General features: G+C 43.8%; 1 protein-coding gene across 6 annotated transcripts in view; it reads left to right on the plus strand.

The window, feature by feature from the left end:
• Positions 1 to 24605, plus strand: part of LOC124783694 (regulator of G-protein signaling loco) — a 243733-nt gene that overhangs the window by 131119 nt on the left and 88009 nt on the right. Inside the window, exon 1 of one of the 6 annotated variants that reach the window (XM_047254088.1) lies at positions 19070 to 19151. The exons of the other annotated variants lie outside the window; for them this stretch is intronic. Within the exon in view, the coding sequence (XP_047110044.1) occupies positions 19116 to 19151 (36 nt within the window). The 5' untranslated portion in view covers positions 19070 to 19115. Of the gene's footprint in view, positions 1 to 19069; positions 19152 to 24605 lie in introns of those variants that run through there. 6 annotated transcript variants of the gene reach the window in all.

The following is a 24605-nucleotide window of genomic DNA, read 5'->3' on the forward strand; positions in this document are numbered from 1 at the left end:
CTCCGTAAAGAAAAAGTTGTGAAATAGTAATTACAGATTCGCTTTTGCATCACCCCTTTGTTGCCTGCATTCATCACAAATTGTTACTAGATATCCATCCAGTATGCCGTTTTCCTAATGTTTGCTTGCAAAAAGATCTGATCCAGCCGGCTCGCGCCGGCACATGTTGATATAAGTGTAAAATGATCAACAGCGACATACAAAAAAATAAATATACACTGTCTTGATAGAATCACAGGCGTCTGTTGCGCCATGAATAATGTGGATGATTTGCAAGATAACAACAACACTCAGAGAGTATCTAAGATGAGTGGCATACATACGAAGCACATCTCATCGTTTGCATACATACGAAGCACATCTCATCGTTTGCATACATATGAAGCACATATCATCGTTTAAATGTTTAGGGTGAGTACTAAGAAGAGATACGAAATACGCGAACACGTAAAATCTAGCTAAAAGTTTTGGATTTCCGGTAAGGGTTATGAAAAGGCGCAGAGCATCACAGACGCCCTGCATAGAGCGTAACAGGTATACCTCACAGGAAATCGCAAGAAGTACGTTCGAGGAACTTGAATGGGAAGTTTTGGGAGAAATATGACGTTGTTCTCGCGAAACCCTGTTTGGTAAATTTAGAGACCTGGTATTTCAGAAAGACTGTGCGACAATCCAGCTAGCACCGTTGTTTACCTCGCGAACGGACCACGAGAGCACGATTAGTGTGCCGGCCACTGTGGCCGAGCGGTTCTAGGCGCTTCAGTCCGGAACAGCGCGCCTGCTACGGTCGCACGTTCGAATACTGCCTTGGGCATGGATGTGTGTGATGTTCTTAGGTTAGTTAGGTTGAAGTAGTTCTAAGTCTAGGGGACTGATGCTAAGTCCCATATGCTTGGAGCCATTTTTGAATGATTAGTGTGTTGACGCCGCATGCAGAGGAATATAGATTGTTCCTCAATACGTGAATGGAAAAGTGTAGGAAATCGCAGACGTTGTAAAGTACTCTTCACCGCGCACTGTGTAGTGGATTGCAGAATATATGTGTACCTGTGTACACTATGTGGTCAAAAGCTTACGGACACGCCTATGTAATGCGGAATTCACCACTAGATGCCACGAAAGGCGCACCCGCCAGCATAAGAGATCGGGGATTGTGTTGTCGGTAGAGGAGCGATAACGGAAGAATGGGTCGGTCAGGGGAGTTCAGTGACTTCGAACGTGGACTAATCATTGTATGTCACCTATGTAACAAATCCATCACAAACATTTCATCCCTCCTAAAGCTACGCATATCGACTGTCGATGTGACTGTGAAGCGAAAACGCGGAGACATAACAACAGCGAAATCAAGACCTGACAAACTTCGTGTATTGACTGTCAGGGCCCGCCGGCCATTGCGGATCGTTGTTGTAAACAATCCGTGAGATCAACAGAAGGAATCACTCGGGAATCCCACAGCACTACTAGCTGTCCCCTAACACAATGACTGCTCGTATGTAGTAGAAAAGAATGGTCGAGCATCTCCTCATAAGCCACACTGTTCTATACTCAATGCTAGCGATGTTTGAGGTGGCACAAGAGCGGTGCTTCTGGACAGTGGGTGAGACTGGAAACGAGTGATTTGGAGTATTGAACCACGCTGTGCCCTGGGGCATTTCAATGGAAGGGTTTTGTATTTGGCTAATGCTGGCAAGAGCAGTTCTACCTTACCTGGTTTCGTGTCTTGATGAAGGACAAGCTGCCATTGCTACACAGACATTCAGACAGCTCATTGAAAGTGTCCCCAGTAGAGTTCAAGCCCCCCTTGTTAATGTCCACTGATAGTTGTCCGAATACTATTGACTAGATAGTGTACATGTAGATGAAATATTAATCTGATTTATTGTGTACCATCATCCCAATCTAGTATCACAAGCCGAGTTGGAGCAAAGTGAGTCATGGGAAACAGATGCAGATGCAACCAGGACATTTTTTACACACAGACAAACACACGCCCTATTAGGCAGATCCCATCTGGGAGATTCTCCAGTGACGTGTAAGAGGGATTTAGCGTGATGAGGTCCTGTGACGTGCTGGGCAAGTCAGCTGTTCCTGTCGCGTAAGCGAGTGGTGCGGAACAGTGGCACCGCTTCCAGAGAAGACAGTGGCCCTCTTAATAATGACGTTGCAGCTAGCGCGAGCAGCGGGGTAATCCCGGGCTGTCGGGACCAGCAGCGGAAGCGGTCGGCCGGTCACGTCTGCAGCCACGGCTGCGGCGGCCTTCCTGCCTGTGGCCGGCGGCCGGGCGCGCCGCATCCTCCGCCGCGGCCGCGGTTCCACACCGCTGCCTCGCGCCGCAGACGCGTCGTTCCCACACTCCGCCTGGCCGCATTCTTCCAACTCTCTGCCGCCCAGGTCTGCCGCATACTTGCTTTCCTCTCCTCTGTTATATCTACATCTACATACATACTCCGCAGTCCACCGTCCAGCACGAGGCGGGTGGTACCCCGAACCACTACTAGGCATTTTCTTTCATGTTCTACTCGCAAATAGAGCGAGGGACAAAGACCTACTTTCTAGTATCTTATCTTGGTGGTCCTTATGTGCATTGTACACTACTGGCCATTAAAATTGCTACACAACGAAGATGACGTGCTACAGACGCGAAATTTAACCGGCTGGAAGAAGATGCTGTGATATGCAGATGATTAGCTTTTCAGAGCATTCACACAAGGTTGGCGCCGGTGGCGACACTTACACGTGCTGACATGAGGAAAGTTTCCAGCCTATTTCTCGTACACAAACTGCAGTTGACCGTCGTTGCCTGGTAAAACGTTGTTGTGATGCCTCGTGTAAGGAGGAGAAAATGCGTACCATCACGTTTCCGACTTTGATAAAGGTCGGATTGTAGCCTATCGCGATTGCGGTTTATCGTATCGCGACATTGCTGCTCGCGTTGGTCGAGATCCAATGACTGCTAGCAGAATATGGAATCGGTGGGTTCAGGAGGGTAATACGGAACGCCGTGCTGGATCCCAACGGCCCCGTATCACTAGCAGTCGAGATGACAGGCATCTTATCTGTATGGCTGTAACGGATCGTGCAGCCACGTCTCGATCCCTGAGTCAACAGATGGGGACGTTTGCAAGGTAACAACCATCTGCACGAACAGTTCGACGACTTTTGCAGCAGCATGGACTATCAGCTCGGAGACCGTGGCTGCGGTTAGCCTTGACGCTGCATCACAGACAGGAGCGCCTGCGATGGTGCACTCAACGACGAACGTGGGTGCACGAATGAATCCAGGTTCTGTTTACAGCATCATGATGGTCATATCCGTGTTTGGCGACATCGCGGTGAACACACATTGGAAGCGTGTATTCTTCATCGCCATACTGGCGTATCGCCCGGCGTGATGGTATGGGGTGCCATTGGATACACGTCTCGGTCACCTCTTGTTCGCATTGACGGCACTTTGAACAGTGGACGTTACATTTCAGATTTGTTGCGACCCGTGGCTCTATCCTTCATTCGATTCCTGCGAAACCCTACATTTCAGCAGCATAATGCACGACCGCATGTTGCAGGTCCTGTACGGGCCGTTCTGTATACAGAAAATGTTCGGCTGCTGCCCTGGCCAACATATTCTCCACATCTCTCACCAACTGAAAACGTGTGGTCAATGGTGGCTGAGCAACTGGCTCGTCACAATACGCCACTCACTAATCTTGATCAACTGTGGTATCGTGTTGAAGCTGCATGGGCAGCTGTACCTGTACACGCCATCCAAGCTCTGTTTGACTCAATGCCCAGGCGTATCAAGGCCGTTATTACGGCCAGAGGTGGTTGTTCTGGGTACTGATTTCTCAGGATCTATGCACCCAAATTGTGTGAAAATGTAATCACATGTCAGTTCTAGTATAATATATTTGTCCAATGAATACCCGTTTATCATCTGCATTTCTTCTTGGTGTAGCAATTTTAATGGCCAGTAGTGTATACTGGAGGCAGCGGAATCGTTCTGCAGTCAGCTTCAAATGCTGGTTCTCAAAATTTTCTCAATAGCGTTCCTCGAAAAGAACGTCCCCTTCCCTCCAGGGATTCCAATTTGAGTTTCCAAAGCATCTCAGTAACTTTCGTGTTGCTCGAACCTACCAGTAACAAATCTAATAGTCCGCCTCTGAATTGCTTCGATGTCTTTCTTTAATCTGACCCCAATCTTTCGAGCAGTACTCAAGAATAGGTCAGACTAGTATCCTATACGCAGTCTTCTTTACAGATGAATGAAACTTCCGTGGAATTGTCCCAATAAGCTGAAGTCGCCAATTCTCCTTCCGTGCTACAATCCTTACGTGCTCGTTCCATTTCATATCGCTTTGCAGTGTTACGATCCAATATTTAAACGACGTGTCTTTGTAAAGCAGGACACTGCTGATGCTGTATCCACACATTACAGGTTTCTTGTTCCTACTCATCCACATTAAACACTTTCCCATATTTAGAGCTGGCTGCTACAGTCACTCAGTTTTGACACATTACCGTACACCTCAGAATTATCAGCAAACAATCGCAGATTGCAGCCCGCCCTTTCTGCCAGACCATTTTACACACAAAAAGTCGCCATGTCACACTTCTCTGGGGGACTCCTGACGATTCCCTTCTCTCTGTCAACACTCGCCGTCGAGGACAACATACTGTCTTCTGTAACTTACGAAGTAGTCGAGACAGTCTTATGTGTAAACCTGTTCCATATGCTAACAGCCCGCTATGGGGCACCATTCCAACGCTTTCCGTAAATCTAGAAATTTGGATTCTGCCTGTTGCCCCCTAATACATAGTTCGCAGTATATCATGTGAGAAAAGACCAAGCTGAGTTTCGCACGAGCGATGCTATCCAGTATCCCTCTAGTACTACACCTTATTCTTATTTAAATGCTGTTTTGCTCTGGTACAAATTATATGCAATGCAGCTGGAGTAACTAAAGCACACAATTTAATTGCCTTCCAAAAGGCTCCGCAGGAACCCTTTGCGAAGTATTGATACGTACTCGGACGGAAAAGAAAAGTATTGCACCATGAAGCACCTTTCCAACTTGAATCAAACTTAATGGAGATATTCACCACATATAGTAGTAACGTTAATTCCATTCAGAAGTGATGTCCGTCAAGAACATGAGTACGAGGTGTGACCGTCATGCGCACGAATACTTGTTTGTATGTGCAGCGACCAATAAGTAATGCATTTTTTTTTCTTCTGAAAGCAGGTTGGTTTTATTCAGGATTGCAATACACCAAATTATTGCCTAGTCTGCTGGCTACAAAACCTTATTTTTCACCGTAATCTTCTTTCAATGTGACGGGCGTAAACTACCTTACTGGAAGGGGCTGTAGGCCTTCATGGTACTCGTCGGAGCCAGCGTATTGCTGCATCAATAACCATGCCACGGAGTGCATTCTTCATGGGGCCAAACTGTTGGAAATTGGAAGAAGCGAGATCCGCACTGTACGGTGAATGAGGAAGAACAGTCGAATAAAGTTGCGTCAGTTCCCCTCGGATGCGCAGACTTTGGTGATGCTTTGCCCTGTCATGGAGGAGTAGTAGTTCATATGCATTTATGTGGCACATCAAACAGAATAACCTCTTCAGAGTCCCAGAAGACCGTCGCCATCACTTTACTGACTGAGGGTGCGGCTTTGAACTTTTTCTTGGAGGAAAGGTGACTTGGCGCCACTCTGTGGATTTCCGTTTTATCTCCTTTTAGAAGTGATGAACTCTCGGTTCATCGGCTGTGACTGTTCCTCACAGATGGTCCGTCGTTGACCTTTACGGTCTTCTGTTAGGCGACGATTAACGCAGCGTGCACACAGCTTTGAGTACCCCAACTGGGGGACAAGTGTGTCAGTACTACCAACCGAGACGACCACTTGAGCAGCGAGAATGAGTGTGTCCACACGTTCCAACACTGCAGGAGTCACAGCTGTGTGCGTCGAGCGGTATGAAAGTATACGTCTCTCATCGCACTATGCGTGACCTGGACCGGGCAGCCAGTCAAGGATCGGTAGACACCACAGGTGGGTTGGTCTGATGTAACCCTGCTAGAATACACTGATACTGAAGTCACGAAGGCGTGACAACGGGATGTGTCATTTTGCTACATACTGACAAGCATCCAGCCTCTTTTCCACAGTTATCTAATCAGTCCTGTTGTAGTACCCAATCGCTGCCACCTGTGAGATTTCACTAGGTCGTCTATGGACACGTTGGCGTCGATCTGACCGCCACAAACAGAAGCGAGGCTCATTGCTAAATATCACAGAGTGATACAGTGTTCTTGTTGACTCTGGCTGTGCGCCACGCAAGCCTCTCTGGTACAATTTAAGCGGTGAATGATGCATGTCAGCTTGAAATCTCAACCCAGCGTCTAGTAATCTATTTCCGAGGGTTCGCGGTGACTACCTGTAACCTCTTCTGGGATTTCCGTTGTCGTCATCCACATATTCCTTAGAGTCAACCGAACAGTCCTAAGTTGTTCTACTGGTGTAGTCCCTCTGAAAGGACTCAGGCCTACTGTTCTTGCCAATCTGTTGTCCTGAGTCTATCCCGTTATCACTTGTTCTACAGTCGCCGCGTTACAACCAACTGTCTGTACCATCTGTCGGTATGACGCTCCCATATTTTTCATGCCAGTGATTCTCCTTTCCTCAAACTCACAAAGAGGCGATAAGTTGCATGTGCACAAATATTGTATGCTGCGATCTACATCTACATGACTATCCTGCAATGGACACTGAAGTACTTGTCAGGGAGTTCTCCGAACCACCTCCAGACTGTTTCTCTGCCGTTTCGCACACTAACAGCGCATGGGAAAAAGAACACTGAAATATATCCGTAATAGCTCTGATTTCTCTCATTCTATTACGATGATTTCTGGCTATGTAGGTTCGTGACAAGAAAATGTTTTCACATTCAGCGGGAAAGCAGGTGATTGAAATTTCGTGAAAAACTCTCGCCACAACGAAAAATGCTCTTTATTGTATTGGTCGCCACACCAACTCACCTAACATGTCCGTAGCACTCTCCCCCTATTTCGCGATAATTTAAAGCGAGTTGCCCTTCTTTGGACTTATTCGAAGTCCACCGTCTATCCTATGTGATCTCTTTGAGAAACGGTTTGAGATCCCTTGATCCCTCGTAGATAGCACTCATTAGTTTTTGCAAATAAAAAGCTAATTGTGTTTCACAGGAACGATATTTTCCGAATCCGTACTGACTATTTGATAATTATAATAGATTGTGTCGATCACAGTATACGTTCCAAAATCGTACAGCAAATCGACATCGGTGATGTAGATTTGTAACCCATCGGATTACCTCTACTTTCACTTGAAAACTTTCAGTTGCGTTAGAAACACCTAATAACCAGTATGTACTCTCACCATTTCCTCTGTACGAATGGCTTTTTTCTTCATTGAAAATACCTAACATAAGGATGAAATTTTAATCAACATATCCGAAAGACATGGAAATACCATAGTGTGCTTGGTAGCGCTCGGTCAAGATGTTCACGATGTAATCAGTTTCATTTATGTCTGTATACAGTTAAGTGCGAAGTTTCTATCCTGAAGAGATTGATAAAAAAGCTAGAATGCTGCTGAAAAAATTCTAGGGACATGTAGGTGAAATGAAATTTTTAAGTATTTAGTTGAGGTAGTGGTTGCATTGACTATCATAATGTCGGTGAACTCGAAGGAGTCAATCGAGATCTAATTTCATTTCTCACAGCAAAGGAATCGAGGAAGATTAGCGTTATAACGTCCAATCAACGACGAGTGGCTAGAGTCGGAGCACGACTTCGAACTTGGGCGATTTAGGGGAGCGACGAAAAGCTTCAAACTGTATGACCAGACAGGGATTTGAACCACTAACCTTTCGAGTGAGAGTCCAGTGCCATAGCCACTGTGCTATCTCGCTATGTGAATGCACAGAGCAGCGTTTCTCGTGTAAATGAGTTAGTCTGAAGAAGATATTCCGTTGTTTCTTAATTAAAATGAAATCTAATGTTTATATAAAACATTGTCCTGGGGAACACTGGCAGTGAAACATAAAATCATCTACCGCGAAACAAAAAAACGTTCCTCATTCCCTTTATTTTGTTTTTTGTCGTTCGTCGAATAAGTTGTGTGTAACATCGTTGTTAACGGTAATAGTTACGTGTTTTATACAGTAATTACCGCCAGTAAAACTGTAATTGTCGCCATCAATTGCGAACACTTCAATAACCCATAGTCGCTCCAAAACAAAACATATAGGCAAAGGAGAGATGCTACAAAGTACATTTAGCAACAATAGAATTTCGGGTTTCCAAATAGAAATAAGGTCTTTTTTGTATTCCGTAGCGTTCATTAGTACGACGGCTTGCTGAAAAGTAAGCCTCCAAATGTTTTATGTGAAAACTCTTAAAGCTTTTTGAATATAACAGACGTTCTTAACATTCTACATCTTTATTCTTCATGTCTAGATATTTGGAGCCGTCTGCCGCTAGAGGGCTCCGAATTGTAGCTTGTAGTATGACGGTGTGTAACGTAACTACGTCAGTGCGTTAGAAATACAGTGCTACAACCGAGTTTCGAATTCGAAGAGTTCGTTCACACATGGGGCGCCCTCTCCTTCAGCATGACAGTGCCCGACCACATACGAGTGCTGCGACATCTGCAACAATCCGACACTTTGAGTTCACTGTCATGGATCATCCTCCGTACAGTCCTGACTTGACCCCATCCGATTTTTATCTGTTTCCAATCTTAAAGAACACCTTCGGCGACTTCAGTTTGACAGAGATGAATCGGTGTCGGTGCTAGCGAGGTGAGGTTGTGGCTCCTCCAAGTAAGTCAGACTTGCTACAGTGACGGTATCAAGAAACTGTTCTCTGATTGAGAGAGACTATGACGAAAAATAAATATGTATGCATGAGGAATAAAGATGTAGAATGTTAATAAGGTTTGCTTTATTTAAAATACTTTAATGTTTTTCACTTAAAAATTCGCAGGCATTACTTTTCAGCACGCCCTCATATCTGTCAGTTCTTCAAGCAACTATTAAAGGTCAGAGTTAGCGACGACATGCAGTGTTCTTCGCTCGACTTGGGGCCAGAGATAGGGTTGTCATCAGCTTTCCATAGATCATTTTCTGTATTTGTTAATGACTAGACACTAGCTTCTTAATTCGTGTGATCAGAAAATGATTAACGAGGTCTCCCACTAGACAAATCTTCGACTTTGTTACAACCAGTGTTGTTGTCATGCCCAGAATGCTGCTTTGTAAAAGGTCCCCCAATGGTCCTCCGTGAACTGCGACCGTCGGCGTGCAGCAGAGACGTGACGCAGGCACCGCGCCACGCGGTGTTCCCACACTGGTGCACACGAGGCCCTCTGTCGGGCTGTGACCAGCAAGCAAAATGGACGTTTCGTGTCCAGCTGTCGGGACCCACGTGACGGGGGCGCTAATGGCTGTGGCGAGAATCGATAGCCGGCGGGCGCTGCGAATTTTAAGGCTACTGTCTCGTTGACAGGACTGATGTCGAATAACGGCGTCTCTGTAACTGCTACCCCAGGCTGCTCCCTGTTGCGAACTAAACCTTGAAGAACCATTAGCTGAAAATAATTTACATACGAAAGCTAGAGAAACAGGGAAGGAACAGAGGAAATATTTACACCACTAGATCCACACCTGCCGCAGCATATACAGAATAATACCTTAGAAATATCACCAATCGTCCTCACCCCATATTCTTTAAAGAATCGAATTCCCATCTGGAAAATAATTCAAATGTGTAATTACTTTAAAAATGAGTTAATGCGTTAGATACTTGACGATAAGCATGTAAAACCTTTATGGCTGAAGACGCAAAACTCTAAAGCTCAATGTTTATGACGTCGTATCTCCTGAACGATGTGTCGTGCAGTGATATAATTTTGGAGAAGCTATCAGTGGTGTACTGAGAAACACATCTCTTCTACCGAACAAGTCCTCAAAGCTGTTAAGGTATGCCTTTTAGAGCCATGTTTGCTGGACTTCTTTTTCTTGCTTTGTCACATACTACATAGCAACAACGGTGCCGTTACACATATTCCACTAGCAGAAGTACCTGAACGATTTTCGCTTATAACTTACGACTCTGCCGCTTCCAGACAGATCCCTTGCCTCAGCTTGATACGTGTACCCTTGACCATAACCACTGAAACTTGAGACGGCCTTACGCCACCTTACTGGGAGGGCCTGTATCCTGCAGTGATACCACTCTACTCGTATTGCTGCAGCAGTAACCTCCCCATCATTCACGTGCTGATTCCCGCGGAGTGCATCATTGGACCAAACAGATGGAAGTCGGAAGGTGCGATATCCGGGCTTTAAGGCGGATGAGGAAGAGCACTCCAATGAAATTTTGTGAGCTCCGTTCAGGTAGCAGACGTGCATGTCGCCTTGCGTTGTCATGGAGCAGGAGACGTTCATTCGCATTTTTGTGCCGACGAACACGCTGAAGTCGTTTCTTCAATTTCCAGAGGGTAGCACAGTACACTCCAGAGCTGATCGTTGCAGCACGAGGCAGATCAAGCATAATAATCTCTTCAGAGCACCAGAAGACCGCCGCATGACTTCACCGCTTGAACTTCTTATTCAGAGGAAAGGTGGCATGGCTCTACTCTATGGATTCCCCTTTTGTTTTCGGTTCCAAGTGATGAACCCATGTTTCCTCGTCTGTGACGGTGTTCCAGAAAAAATTGCCACGGTTAGCCTCGTAACGCGCAAGCAATTCCGCACATATGTTTCTGCGTTGTTTTTATTATGGTCTTCAGTTTGGCGGCGAGAAACGCCTCAGGCACACACCGTTGAATACCCCAACTTGTGTCGGCATTACCAATAGATGCCCAGCTGAGCAGCGAGGTGTTCGATTTTGATCCATCGGCCTCCTCGAATAAGAGTGTCCGCACTTTCCATCATTGCAGAGGGTGATGTGAGAATATTCCACGATGTCCCACAACAAATTTCGCATTTTTCAACCTAAATTGGCCGAGAAAAAATGTTACATTAGTTAAGGAACTTCCCTCGTATATACAGGGTGGAGCAAATAAAAGTGACCCAAATGAGTTACGTTTTACAGCGACGGTGCCTTTAATAGGCCGAAAATTAAAAGGATACTACTTCGTGAATCTGAATTTACTCCCTTCGCACGTATTACGTTTTATAAAATTGGTTGTCTGTAGTTAGATGCTGTGGATAGTAGGTAAAAAGCTCTTACGAATCCATTGTAGAATGACCATCCTTTTTCACTGTTATATAGAAGCATCAGGATTGATGTACTATGTTATATAATCATTTTTAGGGTTCCGTGCCACAATCGATAAAAACGGAAGGCTTTTAGGGCCAATTTGTTGTCCGTCGGTCCGTCCGACCGACGGCTAAGATCTCTCTTTCTCAGGAGCGTGTTAATGTACAGAGTTGAAATTTGTGTTACATGCTCAGAGCTACGGTCCTTCAGTGATGTAACGAGCTTAAGCTTCTATAAGCCATTTATGCCTCGTATTTCGAGACTCGGAAACTCACTCGTCGAAATCTGGAGGGTACTTCTCCTTGATCTACAATCATGAAATATGGCGAGAAGTAAAGCTTCATACGACAACTAAAGGAAAAAATCCAACAACACAGAATCATGAAATTCGGCAAGAAGCAAGGTTTTACAGTAAAAGTAAAGGAAAAAATCCGAAAATGATTAATTTGTAATTTCTTTCACCATTTGTTATCCGACACCAAACTTAAACCGTTGTGGAAAGTCTTGGAATTATTAATGTCGACAATAGCCAAAAACGTCGATTTCTGCATTCCCGGGATGGTTGAACTGCTTGTACTCGTAATTAATTTTATACGGAAGTCTCAGAGCGCGGGTCCTGCAGGCACGTGGCAAACTTTTTCACTCGCCCATCGTGATACGAAAGTGTGTCCAGTGCCCACTCTTGGCCCGCATTACTTCACGAGGTAATTTTGCCATGCTCTGTCAGTTGGTGATAAGACGTCACGATGTAATCGATATACATGATAACGTCCGCGGTGGATGTGCGTATATTGGGAATTCCGCTTTTAACCGTAACTAAGCACACTCCTTGACCACGGAAACTCAACCTAATGAAGGGTCTGCGACATGGAAGATTGAGTACGTTCAGCGAGTATGCCCCTGTCTCTCACTTATACATGTACTTTTATATGTATGCGTTTGACATGTTTCACCATTTCGATTAATTTGCATCTGGAGAATGAAATGGCCATTTTCTGTTTTATAACAATTTTAATCAATTATTGAGCTAGTTACATGTTCCATAGTTCCTGTTCATAATGAACGTGATGTGTAACATGCTATTTATGTAACTTCTACACACATTGTATTGAAAATTACGTGGTTACATGAGTTCTATTGCATGTTCATAACTGGTTAGTTACTTGTGGCAAAGAACTCTTCTACGGTGTAAAACTAGCGGTCAAGGAAAAATAACTTCACTCTGATTATAAACATATTTCTGCTGGCTGCCGCAAATACACACACACACACACACACACACACACACACACACACACACACTGATTTTTCTGAAAGTAGATTATCAGACCTTTCTAGATTTTTACTTCGCTCCATTCTAAATCAAAGTTAGGTACCAGATTGATTATTGAAACGCGATAAATACGCAGATTGATACTAAAAACATACATTGAATCCGATCAAAAGAATATATATGCAGAGGTTCAGCTGGACGCTTTGAATTTAATTGTAGAGAAAGGTACGGTTCATAATTTCCTCCATTATGAATATTTCTAACTTTGCGAATGTAATGATTATTTCTCGTAAGGCTGGTTACTGTGACAACTTTCTTCAAGAAAGATCTCGGTAGTATGGAAACTGCAATAATGTACACACATTTCAGGAGTACAAGAAAACAGTTCAGATACAGTAATACTAAAGTCACCTTCGACTTACACAGTTTCTCCTCATTTTACAGACACTGTCACTGCTGCATATTCTTTTTCAGTCGCTGTCCAAAACTATGATAGTGTAACTGATTTTCTGCGGTTCATAACATCCCCGAGAAAGAAGTCCAGCGCTGTTAAATGTAAGCAGTGTGAAGGATTTCCAAACGCAGTCCTATTCAGTGTGTTAGAAGGTAATGAGAGAGGCAAATGACTTGGCGACTGAGTTCACACTGGCACTCAGTAACATGTCACATTACTGCTACTGTCTTTCGTAAGATCAAATTATTTCCCCTACGAAGTTCTTCCTCGCCCATTCGCCTACCTGGATATCGCGCAAAATTCTGCATTCTCTGACATGGCCACCGTGCATTTGATGCATGCGAAAGTCTTGGGACGTACGTTTTACTGGCTACTTATTGAAGAAGTAGCTTCAGTTGGTTCTGCTAAACGCACTCTCAGGTACAGGTGTTGACTGTGCAGAATTGTCTGACACAGCCGATGACGCGGGACTTTTTTTCGTAGAAGCTAATCTAGGTCTCACCTAGTCCGAATTGTAGATGGCGCCATTAGTGTCGAACTTCTAACGACCGAATATAATTTTTTATCGTGATTGTGCGCCAATATACCATACTCTCACGATAATTTTTGAACTTTCACAACATTTTCAGTTTTCCGAACCACTTCAAAATTTGTTCTCGTTGTTCCAAAGACAATCGTATCGATTTACCATTCACACTGCAACGCTACTGCATACTGTTTAATTGTTTAATTGAGGTTGGTAATTGCGATAGCAACTTCTTTCCGAGCAGAAGGTAGCACAAACATTTAATTGTATATTACTTATCAAGTTTGTTTCGGAGCTTTAAATTTCTTTTCAGAATCTGTGTGTGTATTATCATCAGGAAGTAAGGCAGTTAGCTGGTGTTCAGTTGGCTCGTTCCATCCGACCGCCATAGCAGCTTCCTCTGTACAAATTGTGGACCGCTTAATCTTTTCAAGTCGACAACTTAAACCGCCTTCTCCATATGTCAAATTGCAATTTTCTCTGTAGAAACTTCGTCCAGTGTATCATTTTGGTATCATGTGGCAGTGCATGTGAACAGCTCTGTATTCATGGAGCCTCATAGTGCCCTCTGGTCAGTTTAAAGTGCGTAGATAAGCTCGTCTTCTCGATCTTCCTTCCGCGCCAAGATGGAGAGTTCTGGGCTCCACAGGATTGTAGCGTGACTGTTTGTCATTTTCTTAGGGATGTAAATGTCCTGTGATCTTTATAAGAGTTCGGGTAGTAGCTGCTTGCCCATGTCTGAATAGATTGGAAGGGATTCCGTTGTAAATGCTGCAATAAAGGCAGTTAAGCCATCCCAATCTGTTTTCTTGGTATCTAGGCCAATCATGGTTTCCTCTGCTTGTCTCCCTTTATTATTGCCACTTATCGCTTGCGGGAAATTGCATTATGGTCATTGCATTTGAGCACTCGCCAGCTATTAATCTTAGCTGCTGCCATCCGGTTTGCTCAAGTGAAATCTGTGTTCACGGTAACACCTGCTCGTCCTTCGAATGCATTCGTCTGACCCTCTAGATTTAAAACAATAAAGTCCATTTCCTGTACTGCATTCCCAGTATCTCATCTAGTTCGTCAGTTTGCCTACGAAGTGGATTTTTCATTCGTATCTGTTGCCACATGGAGACACGCACCTCATCCATAGAGAACTACCTCCATGAAACTTATCTGGAAAAGGTTCGATAGAATAGGATAGCATGGTTACTGCTACCCATTTTGTCCTTCACGTCTTTTGTGACTATAAACTTGTCACATGGCTGTGCTACGTTTATCGCACTGGGTTTCCTACTTTTGTAGTCCGATCCACCAACGATAGCGATTCGCGCAGCTGGAGACACGGACAGGGATTGCATTGCTGCCCGTCCCAAGGGACTGTTACAGTACGCGCATACACGTGCTTCGCAAAAATTCGCGCTTGGAGATAGCGTGTACACAGCAAATTGTCTCTCTCGCTTGCTTGTGCAGAATTTGTCGCTTACCACCACCATCTGCCGTCACAAATCGCAACAAATGGAATGAAAATCCACTAAATAACTCGCTACGATCACATTTCAATGCCCATAATGGGTACGACATTCACAGCAAAGTGGTGAAAACATTACCGAACGCTCATTGGTTACCGTAGAATGCGTGACGTAGATGCACAGAGCAAGCCTAAACTCGACCACCATAGTTAGTGGCCCCAGCTGATAATAACCTCATATCCGTAGGATATTGTAACAATACTGTTTGTGACTTAGATATTTCAGTATGGTGAGAAGCTTCAACTTTGCTATCATAATTTCTAAACGTGGTAGCATGAAGTCAAGGGGAGCCTGAACATGATTCTTTGGAACCTCCCCCCTTACGGTTTGTATCTGAATCTACGAGACAAGAACTGAGTTTGCTCGAGTATCGTGAAGAACAAATGGCCCGCCAATCACTTCTTAGACATCTTCTCTGGGCAAGGTGGTAGGCGTACATTCGGCCATGGAATCGGCAGTGCCGATCTGTCTTCGAAGAAGGCTTGCACTTGTCCAGCCACATATGGCTGGGCATTTTCTAACTGAAATATAGTAATCGGAGTTGCCTGAAGGAGGGTCAGTATCCCAGGTGCAAGAAACTTCTTACTATTCAGAAAGCCCTCAGTATGTAGAAAAGCCCGCCCAATCGGCCGCACTTGATGGCTGGCTTACCATATTCCCCAATTATGCACGCTACTAGACTGAGAACATTTACGGTAACGACCAAACTACGCCGTAGAAAAAATTGAAACGGAATTTGCGTTTTACCACTCAGCGCGTTGTCTGTGGCGATCCTGGTTCCCGGACAGTGAAAGCTAACGCAGTGAGATGGATACAATCAGTACAGCCCCCAGTAGATTGAGTCGAACTATCGACGCAGACGGGTCCACGTCAGTTGAAGTGCTCAAGAGTCGAGCCGACACGAGTCAAGCTGTACAGATAGTTGCGGTTATAAGAACTACGTTGCGACAATTTCGCGCTGTCGTCACATTGTGTAGGTGCCATGCTCGCTCTTGGCTGTGTGCGACCATCTCCCATCGGTTGGTTCTACAAATGCGTAAATCACCGAGCAACGTTATATGTGCAGGAATGCCCTGAAATGGTAGGTAGAGTTTCCATAGACCCTTCAGCCCATCATTATATCCCGTATAAAGACACGTGCTGATATTATCTCCTACGATATCGACGGAGGCGTACTGGCGTTTGCTTTCGCGTTCCCATATCGTTTGGCGTGTCTTCAGTGACTAAGCTTAAAGAACAATTATCTTTATCGTGAACACAAGAAAGGATGCAGTATGGTCCACCTGTACGTCATTTCTCAACAATCTTTGTCACTTGTTGCTCATCCTATCTGCCACAATGCCTCCGAATTTTGATTCATCCGAGACAGAATATGCAGCTTAATGAATGATAATTATAAGCTTGATGCAGCTGGCATTCTGTACTTTAAAGATAACACTTTAAATTCTGGGAATTTAGGTGCAAACTAATTGCTCTGTTGAATCCCCGAACATATTTCGCCATATTTGTGCCATCATCAGTGGTTACACTTATTCAGGACTTATTCTCTGGAATTTTAGCGTCTGTAGAAACTTCTGTAAATTAAGATTTTTGATGAGATGGGGCTTTACAGCTGTCAAATAATTGTGAAACTTCATTGTAGGTGAACATCAGCTGCTTACTTTTATGCCCACTGCTACCGGTTTCGATCAGTAGACCATTATCAATCCGAAGCAAAGCTAACCAGCTTATCACTGCAACATTTGAAGTGAACAACTTCAATGTAGGTAGAAAAACATAGCTTATGTTACAATAAATAATCTCCAAAAGACACTGATATGCAGAAGATGCACACAAGACGATCATACATTTCAAACATGCTTTACTGTCATTAGCATAGGAGAACAGAGTAGATTAGTAGATGATTGACGTTGTTGGCAGGTCCAGTTTGTAGGTCAAATGGCTTTTCATTTTCTTTCGTGGCTCTGTGGTATCGTGTGCGCGGAGAATTTGTATTGGAACTTCGGAACGTTGAAGGCGATGATGTTACCGTTGAGGAGTTCCATATTTGGTATATTTGTGTTTTTCTTGTTCAGTCTATTTCTGCTTGTTAGCTCGATGAGTCTTTGTTGCAGTGGTATGGTGTTTGCTGTGTCGTAAATGGCGTTGTTTGTTATTCTTGGGCTGGATCTCGTTACTACTCGTAGGATTTTCTTTCTGTGTTTAGGATTCTGCTTGTCTGGTAGTGGTTTGTCATCCTTACAGGTGCTGTATATTCTAGTACAGGTCTGATTAGTGTTTCGTATGTGTACACTGGGAAGTCGTTCGAGGCTCCATTTATATGTCCTTTTATGAATTGTAATAAACTTCAGTCATCTTGTGGCTTTTGTTATTGTACGTGTAAGAGGTGTTTCCAGGATAGTGTTGAGTAGATATTTAGTCCGAGGTACTTGGCTTTCGTTTTGGCAGTATTTCTTACTCTCAGCGTTTTAATTTTACATTGTCTGGTGATTTTTGTTTGTTGCTGCTGAGATTTGTACGACTAAAGACAACTGGTTGTTTTTTTCGGGCATTTGGTTAAATTACCCTTTTACTGAGCCATTGTTGCAATTTGATTATGTATTGCATGTTTGTATGTTGCAATTCGTTTGTTGTCTTTCATGACACCAATGTAATGTGTCATCAGCATACAATAATAGGCCTTCGTTCCATCCTGTAGGTTAGGATACGTCCCCTGTATGTATGCTGTATGCCAAAGGTGACAATATGGCTCCTTGGAGCACCCCTGTTTCTGGGGTGAAGATGTCTGATAGTTTGCCGTCTATCGATACTGTTGTGGGTCTGTTGTCTAGGATGGTTCTCAATAGCTGCGTTATGTGGAAAGAGATGGCAAAAGTCTTCAGTTTGTGGTACAAGCCTGGGTGGCAGCTTTATATAAACCCTTTCTATACCTAGATAGAGGGCTGATGCGCAGTCTGTAATATTTATTGCTCTTCTTATAGTGCTGGAGGTCCTTAGGACTGGGTTTGTGGTGGAGTGGTGTTTTCGGAATCCGACTTGTATGTTGGGAATGAGTTTTTGGTCTTCTGTGTGGTGTTGTAGGCGTCTGTTGAGGATGGTTTCAAAGCATTTGCCAGTTACTAGGAGAAGCGTGATGGGTCTGTATGACGTAGGATTGTTTAGGGGATTTGCCAGTTTTGGCAGCATTATTACTTAGGCAATTTTCCCTTGAATCGGTATTTTTTTCAGTGTCGGTGCTCGTTGAATAGGTGGTTGAGTGCTTTGTTGATCTCTGGCCTTGGTGCCATGTAGGTGTCGTTTGCTTATTCCGTCAGTGCCAGGGACGCAGATTTTTCCTGTGTCCGGAGCAAGGTCTATTTCCTCTTCTGTTATGTTCCTTATGTGTGCTGCTTGTTGGTCGTTTAGTACTTCTGCTTCTGTTAAGATGTTTTCTGTGTTATTTGTTATTGCATGTCGGTGTTCGCTGTCGAAAAATGGATCGTCTGTTACCCTGTGGGTTTCCTGGAGCACGTCAAGGAAGATTTGAGCTGTTCTTTGGCTGTCAGTGAACCGCCTTATTATAGTGGTGGTTCTGTTTTTACTTTGGAGCCTGTAGTGTGTTTGAAGGTGTTCCAGAATCTGGTTTATTTCTGTTTGGTGCAAGGTTCCACATGTTTACATACATTTTTGGATACGGAATTCAGCTAGTTGTCTTTTAACTGGGTGTTCAATCGGTTCCGTTCTGTCCTGTATTCGTCTAGCAGGGTTCTTTTCGTACGTCGGTATGTTTTGTCAGTTAGGCGGCGCTGCCTCCTTCTTTTATAGCAGCCGGCACATTACACTTCCGGCGAGTGCGGGGTCCGGCCCATTTATCCGTTGTGCTCGCCCCCTTCCGCTCGGCGCCCGTACCCCCTCCCTCCCACGCAGCGGCGTGACGTCACGCGCAGTGAGTCAGCTGTGGCCGCAGAGACGGGCGGCGGCGCCACCAGTTGCTCGCCTCCTAGACCCACGGCTGGCCACCCGCAAGCGCTGGCCGACGCCGCCGCCGACGCCCGCCATGGGCCCCTTCCTCGCGCTCGATGTGCCCCGACACGTGAGTTTCCGCTCTGTTTCTCACTCCGTCTCAGGCAGCGACCTGTGCGGAAGCCCTCGTATTCATCGTCTGCCCGCCTTTTCCGTAAACAACACCCATCAGTGCTCTACGCTCACATTGCGCCCACAGCGTTTCTTCGCGCCTTGATGTTCCTCTTGTTCGACTTGTTGGCTCGTAAACTGTGTACAGTTGTGAAGTCGTCTCGTCGTCCTGAAGGATTCGGTGTAGCAGATAAACGCAGTGCGTGCCAGTTCTTCATCACCAACTGTTGAGGTGCTTATGACGTCTACTCGGATGGCGAATCGATCTGCAAAGATAGAAGATGAAGTAATGAATTAAAATTCATACCATTGCCGGGAGTTGAACACATCTCTCCTGCTTGCTAGGCAGATGTGCTAACCACTTCATCACCGTAACATTGTGGCTACCCACGCTGCACGGACTGCCCTAGTCCAATGCCCTCCGTAATACAAACTTTAATTCACGTCTTTAGCCCATTTTCCCCTTCTTAAATCGTCACTATTGCCGAAGCTTTCCGATATTGGAATGCCACCCCAGCTTTGTAAGTAAAAGGGGCAACCTGAAGGGGAAAATGGTCTGAAGGCGTGAATTAAAGTTTGTATTAGGAAGGGCGTTGGACTAGGATAGTCCGTGCAGTTGTCTTAGCTACATTGCTACGGTGATGTGTTGGTTAGCACATCTGCCTAGTAAGAGGGAGACCCGGCGTCAAGTCCCGGCTGTGGTACAAATTTTAATTCATTACATCAGCTTCTATCATTAATAGAGACTCGTATGCCTCCAGGAAAACGTAATTCCATCAGAATTCCTCTGTGTTGGGAACGTACTTCATCTCAGCCAACTAAGCTGCCATACGAGCTTCCGCTTTCAGGTGTCTGCTGTAGTGCACCCCTGACAGTTGCCGTGCGTGAGTAAAGAATTGCATTGAGTAGCATTTCCTTGTAGCGTGACGTCGATCACTAGTGCCGACTGCAGAAGTCACTGTGGTAGTCGGCGGAGTGTATGACGCTCACCGGGAGGAATCTGAATTTCATTCGTCCTTGAATTCGAGCGAAGTCGCTCGTGTGTCTGCCGCGGAAATCCGGTCTGTGCAAAGGCAGAGCTTTTGCTCGCTTGTCCTGTAGCCGACCACGATGTAGAAGTAATCGTAGTAGTGTTACTCATCCGTGGATCACTTTTACAAAGGTACTGGACATGTCATGATATTACAGATTAAGAACAAAAACCATGATTCATATACACAAGCAAATCTGGTTTGACAAGAATGGAACAGGTATCCCGGCGTCGATTTAGAGTAGAAACCATCCCGCCAGTTGCCTGAATTAATTTAGGAAGTATACCGAAAACTATATAACTCTTTTCAGAAATCAGCAGTTCATCTTTCGATGAATGTCATCAGCTATGACCTTATAGCCACATTTAGTGCGGTAATAGTTGAGGATTTTTTTTATTGTTAATCAGTTTGTTTTGTAGGAAGTGTGTCGAAGGAAATTACTTTCCACGATAATTTATCCTTATTGTCTAAGCAGTTCTTTCCGTTTCAGCCATTCATCTGTTATTGACCGCAATACATTTAAATTATAAAAAGGGAAACAAAAGGTTTCCATTTCAAAACAAATAGATAGTTTCATTAACTATTTCATATATAATTCCTTAGTTGCTAAAATTGCGAAAATTGCACACTTACGCTACGATAGTGTAAATTCGTAGGATTAGTGAAAGACGTTGGATTATAAGTGGAAATTTAGGATTAAGCAACTTATTAGCTAACTTACGTTATTTCCCATATCGAATCAGTGTATCAAATAGCCAATCATTGCAGGATGACTTCTGTGAAAATTTCTTTCTAACCAAATCAGAATTTAGTCGTCAGTCAATGCATACTTTGAGGTAATAGTAGGACAAACAACAGTAATATATGTAAAGAACGTTGCAAATGCTGCTGTGGATTCTGCAGTCGTTAAGTAAGTATCCGTTCAAGTTTAAAACAGTATTTGCACTCCTTTTTTTTTCAGAAAACGAGCTTTAGCTATGGAATTTGTGAATCTCTGGGACTACAGAAAACAACATGACGATATTTTCGACGTTTTACAGATTGGTAGCAAAGCGAAGAATCTTAAACTCATCAACAAACTGGAAGCTACTTACAAAGAGTTTTTAGTAGTTTAGCAGAAATATTTTCGAATAACAGGGATCTTGACAAGAAATCGTCAACACGTAACTGATACGGCACATTCCGAAAGGTTACTGTCAAGCTGCTATCTCTTCCCTGGAACCAACAAGGAAAGAAAACCTTTCGACAACTGTTTTACGACCGGTACATGGCATCTCGACCGTGTGTAAGAACCGACAAGCTATTTGAACTTCAGTACTGTAATTACCTGAGCGTTCTTACATTATAAAGCCACCAAAACTCAAAGTAAGTAGTGTCGGTGAGCAGAGTTGCACCTGTCAGGTTTGAAATCGCTTACATTAACATAACATATGTATGCAGTAGTGAGAGCGATTTTTCCTAACAGGTAGAGAAACTGTACAGATCCAATATATATCTTCGTTTTTAATACAACAAATGCCTCATTTGTGTATCCAAAGGGTTTAAAACGCATTGTGGAGCAGTTAAAAAAAATTATGACTGAAATCGACGTTCATTTTTCACCGAAATGTGTTACAAAGCCACTTGTTGTAGCTCTTGACAGCCTGATATTTACTCTATGGACAAGGTGGAAAGCAGGTTATAGCACCAATGTGTCAGTCTTACGGAGTATGCAAATGTAATAACTAGCGTGCGTAATTACAAATTAAGTTGATGAAGATGTTTCAAAGCAGTGTGACATTCACATACACTTCTTTTTTTTATTTATTGAATCCTCACATAGCAGCCTGTTAGCTGTAATTGAAATACAGGCTATATTCATTCATACATAGGTAAATAATATCCACAATTAATATTATTTCCCATACTGCATTCACACAGCGGCAAAGGCAAATACTGAAAATACTCGTACACGTATGGAAACTTAATGGAGGGGACTCCTTGGTGAAGACCTAATCAGCCTAGAAATTACTTTATTGATAGGGCAAAAAGATGCTAAAAATTTTTAAACTAATAATTGCACACTTTGTTTTCATAAATATAAAGACACTGAACGTTGTGACACTCAAGAGTTAAGCTTTTTATGAATTAACAAATTCAGGAGCCAAATGGATGACAAATACAAACATAAAATATTTTTAAAGATCCCTTCTGCAAAGTCTAATGATTTTATAAACACATTTGCAGTTTTGACAGTTCAGCGAACTTAGAACTAACCAGGGTGAGAATTAATCAGCAGTTTGGAGTTGTTCATATAGAGTTTTCTCGCTTCGTTTTATATATTTTACACACTCCAATAAAAATGCAGGGTATCTTCGTCAACTCCGCGATGATCATAATTTGGAGAGGATACTAACTTTAACAGTTGTTTCGTTTTGTTGGTACCCTCGTGGCCTGTTCTTAATCTATGAATAGTATCAATTTCCCTTCGCGTAAGTCCGGAATTGAACGAACGCGGGAGCTTGCTAAAAACAGACTCCCGAAACCTGCTGGAAGTATTTTACAAAAGAATCGCACGACTGCTTCAGTGTGGAGGGCGACGGAAATGAGGAGCAAATATTAGACTTTACTCGGCATGTTGCCCGTGCGTGTGTTTGTTCCTGCAGAGAGGCCTACGACAAGAACGCTGTTGAATGTTAGTCTAGTGACTGTATGATTTACGGCCCGGCCACATGCTCGTCAGAGGACCGTGTTTGGCTCAACCATTGTTTATGATGCGAGTTCCGGGCGCCGGCTTTGATTATTCCGCGCAGGTGTGTGCGCGCTTCTCCAGACCCGATTCACGGTGTGACGTGCGAGCTGAAGAATGGATGCGCAGCCGTGTCTAGTTTTAAACGCAATGTACGCGCCGAGCCCAGAAAGGCAGACCGACGTCACTCGCCGCACTCGTAGCACGGGATCATTCACCGCCACTGCACTGTCATCCCCCACTCGCGTGTTGCCACGCTTCTCGAGACCTTTGTTTTAAAGGGCGTTTGTTTGTGGTCGCGAGTGAAGTAATACTATAGGATGTTTAGTCTTTTTCTTTTTAATGCACGTTGTTCGCGTGGATACCATCATTTTGCTGTTCTCCGAGTCACATGTTACCTTTCTGCAGCACCACTTATGTGTAGCCTTAATATGTCTGCAGGTGAGCAGTTTTTAATCGTTAGTCACTTTCTTATATCTTTGTTCAACCTCCAACGAAATGGGTGAATATGAGGAAGATAGAAAAGTGGCGTATCTTCCTAGATGTATTGAATACCAAGATTTGATGCTACAGAACATTGTAAAAACACGAATATTCTGCCTATTGTATTCTCCGTCTGTGCGGTTGTGGGAAGCAGATCGTAGAAAGAATCCATGCAACATGAAAGTAATTAACTAACTTATCTCGTTCATAACTTCGGACTGCTTTCTCGCGGCAGAATTCGCCGTGACCTGGATCTTCAATTCCATTGTCATATAATGAGGTGGAATGCAGATTCGATGCAAAAGATAAGGTCGAGGCAACAATACCACCACCAAAAAAATTTGATAGATCAGCTGAAAAAGAAAACATGGTTCAACCTCTTCGTAAGAAGAGCTGAAGATAGATAGAAGCCTCTGGAAGGCTTCATATAGAATGCTTGGGTCATGTCGCTCAGATGTGGGTGAAACGAACGTAAAGAAAGAGTTCGCCACACGTGTAACTGCTAAATCCTACGAAATGCAAATGTTCGCTTGTAAGGAGTGTCAGTTATTTATTACTCTTCTCGTTTACCTCACGGAACATAAAGGACGACTCCCTGAAAGGACTAGTTTTCGTAAAAGAAGCTCTGCTTCGGGAAGAGGTGTTTCACAGACGTAGGTAAAAACAAACACATTTATCCGCAACGTAGTGTGTTGATGTCCAATTAAAAACTTGTTAAAAATCCTGAAGGTCTACAATCCTTTTTTCAGGGAAGTCAATTATTATTAACTTAGTGGCACAACTGGATCAACCCAGTTTACTGCTCGCACGGCTTAATTCATTGTACAATATTCGTTTGAAGTCACTGAACGGGAAAAAATAATCGTGTTATTACTAAACTACTTAATTGTATTCTCACGTTTAGATTTGCTACGCTGATTCCTAGAGTTTGACCTCTCTTGAATGAGATCTAGACATTCCTGGTTGTGATTTTTTTCCCATAACTTTTTCAAATTATTACTCTTTACACACGCATCATCTGTTCGATAGACGCAAACTGTTTGCCATTTGACCCATCTCAAAGCTACATAGTACTCCTAATTCACGTTCACGTTTGCATATTTTATGGTAGTGGTGTTAACCCCGCTCCCAATTTTCTCAGAAAAGAGGAAACCTACTTGAAACTTCGTAA

The sequence above is a fragment of the Schistocerca piceifrons genome, chromosome 1, assembly GCF_021461385.2.
Source record: "Schistocerca piceifrons isolate TAMUIC-IGC-003096 chromosome 1, iqSchPice1.1, whole genome shotgun sequence".
NCBI lineage: Eukaryota > Metazoa > Arthropoda > Insecta > Orthoptera > Acrididae > Schistocerca > Schistocerca piceifrons.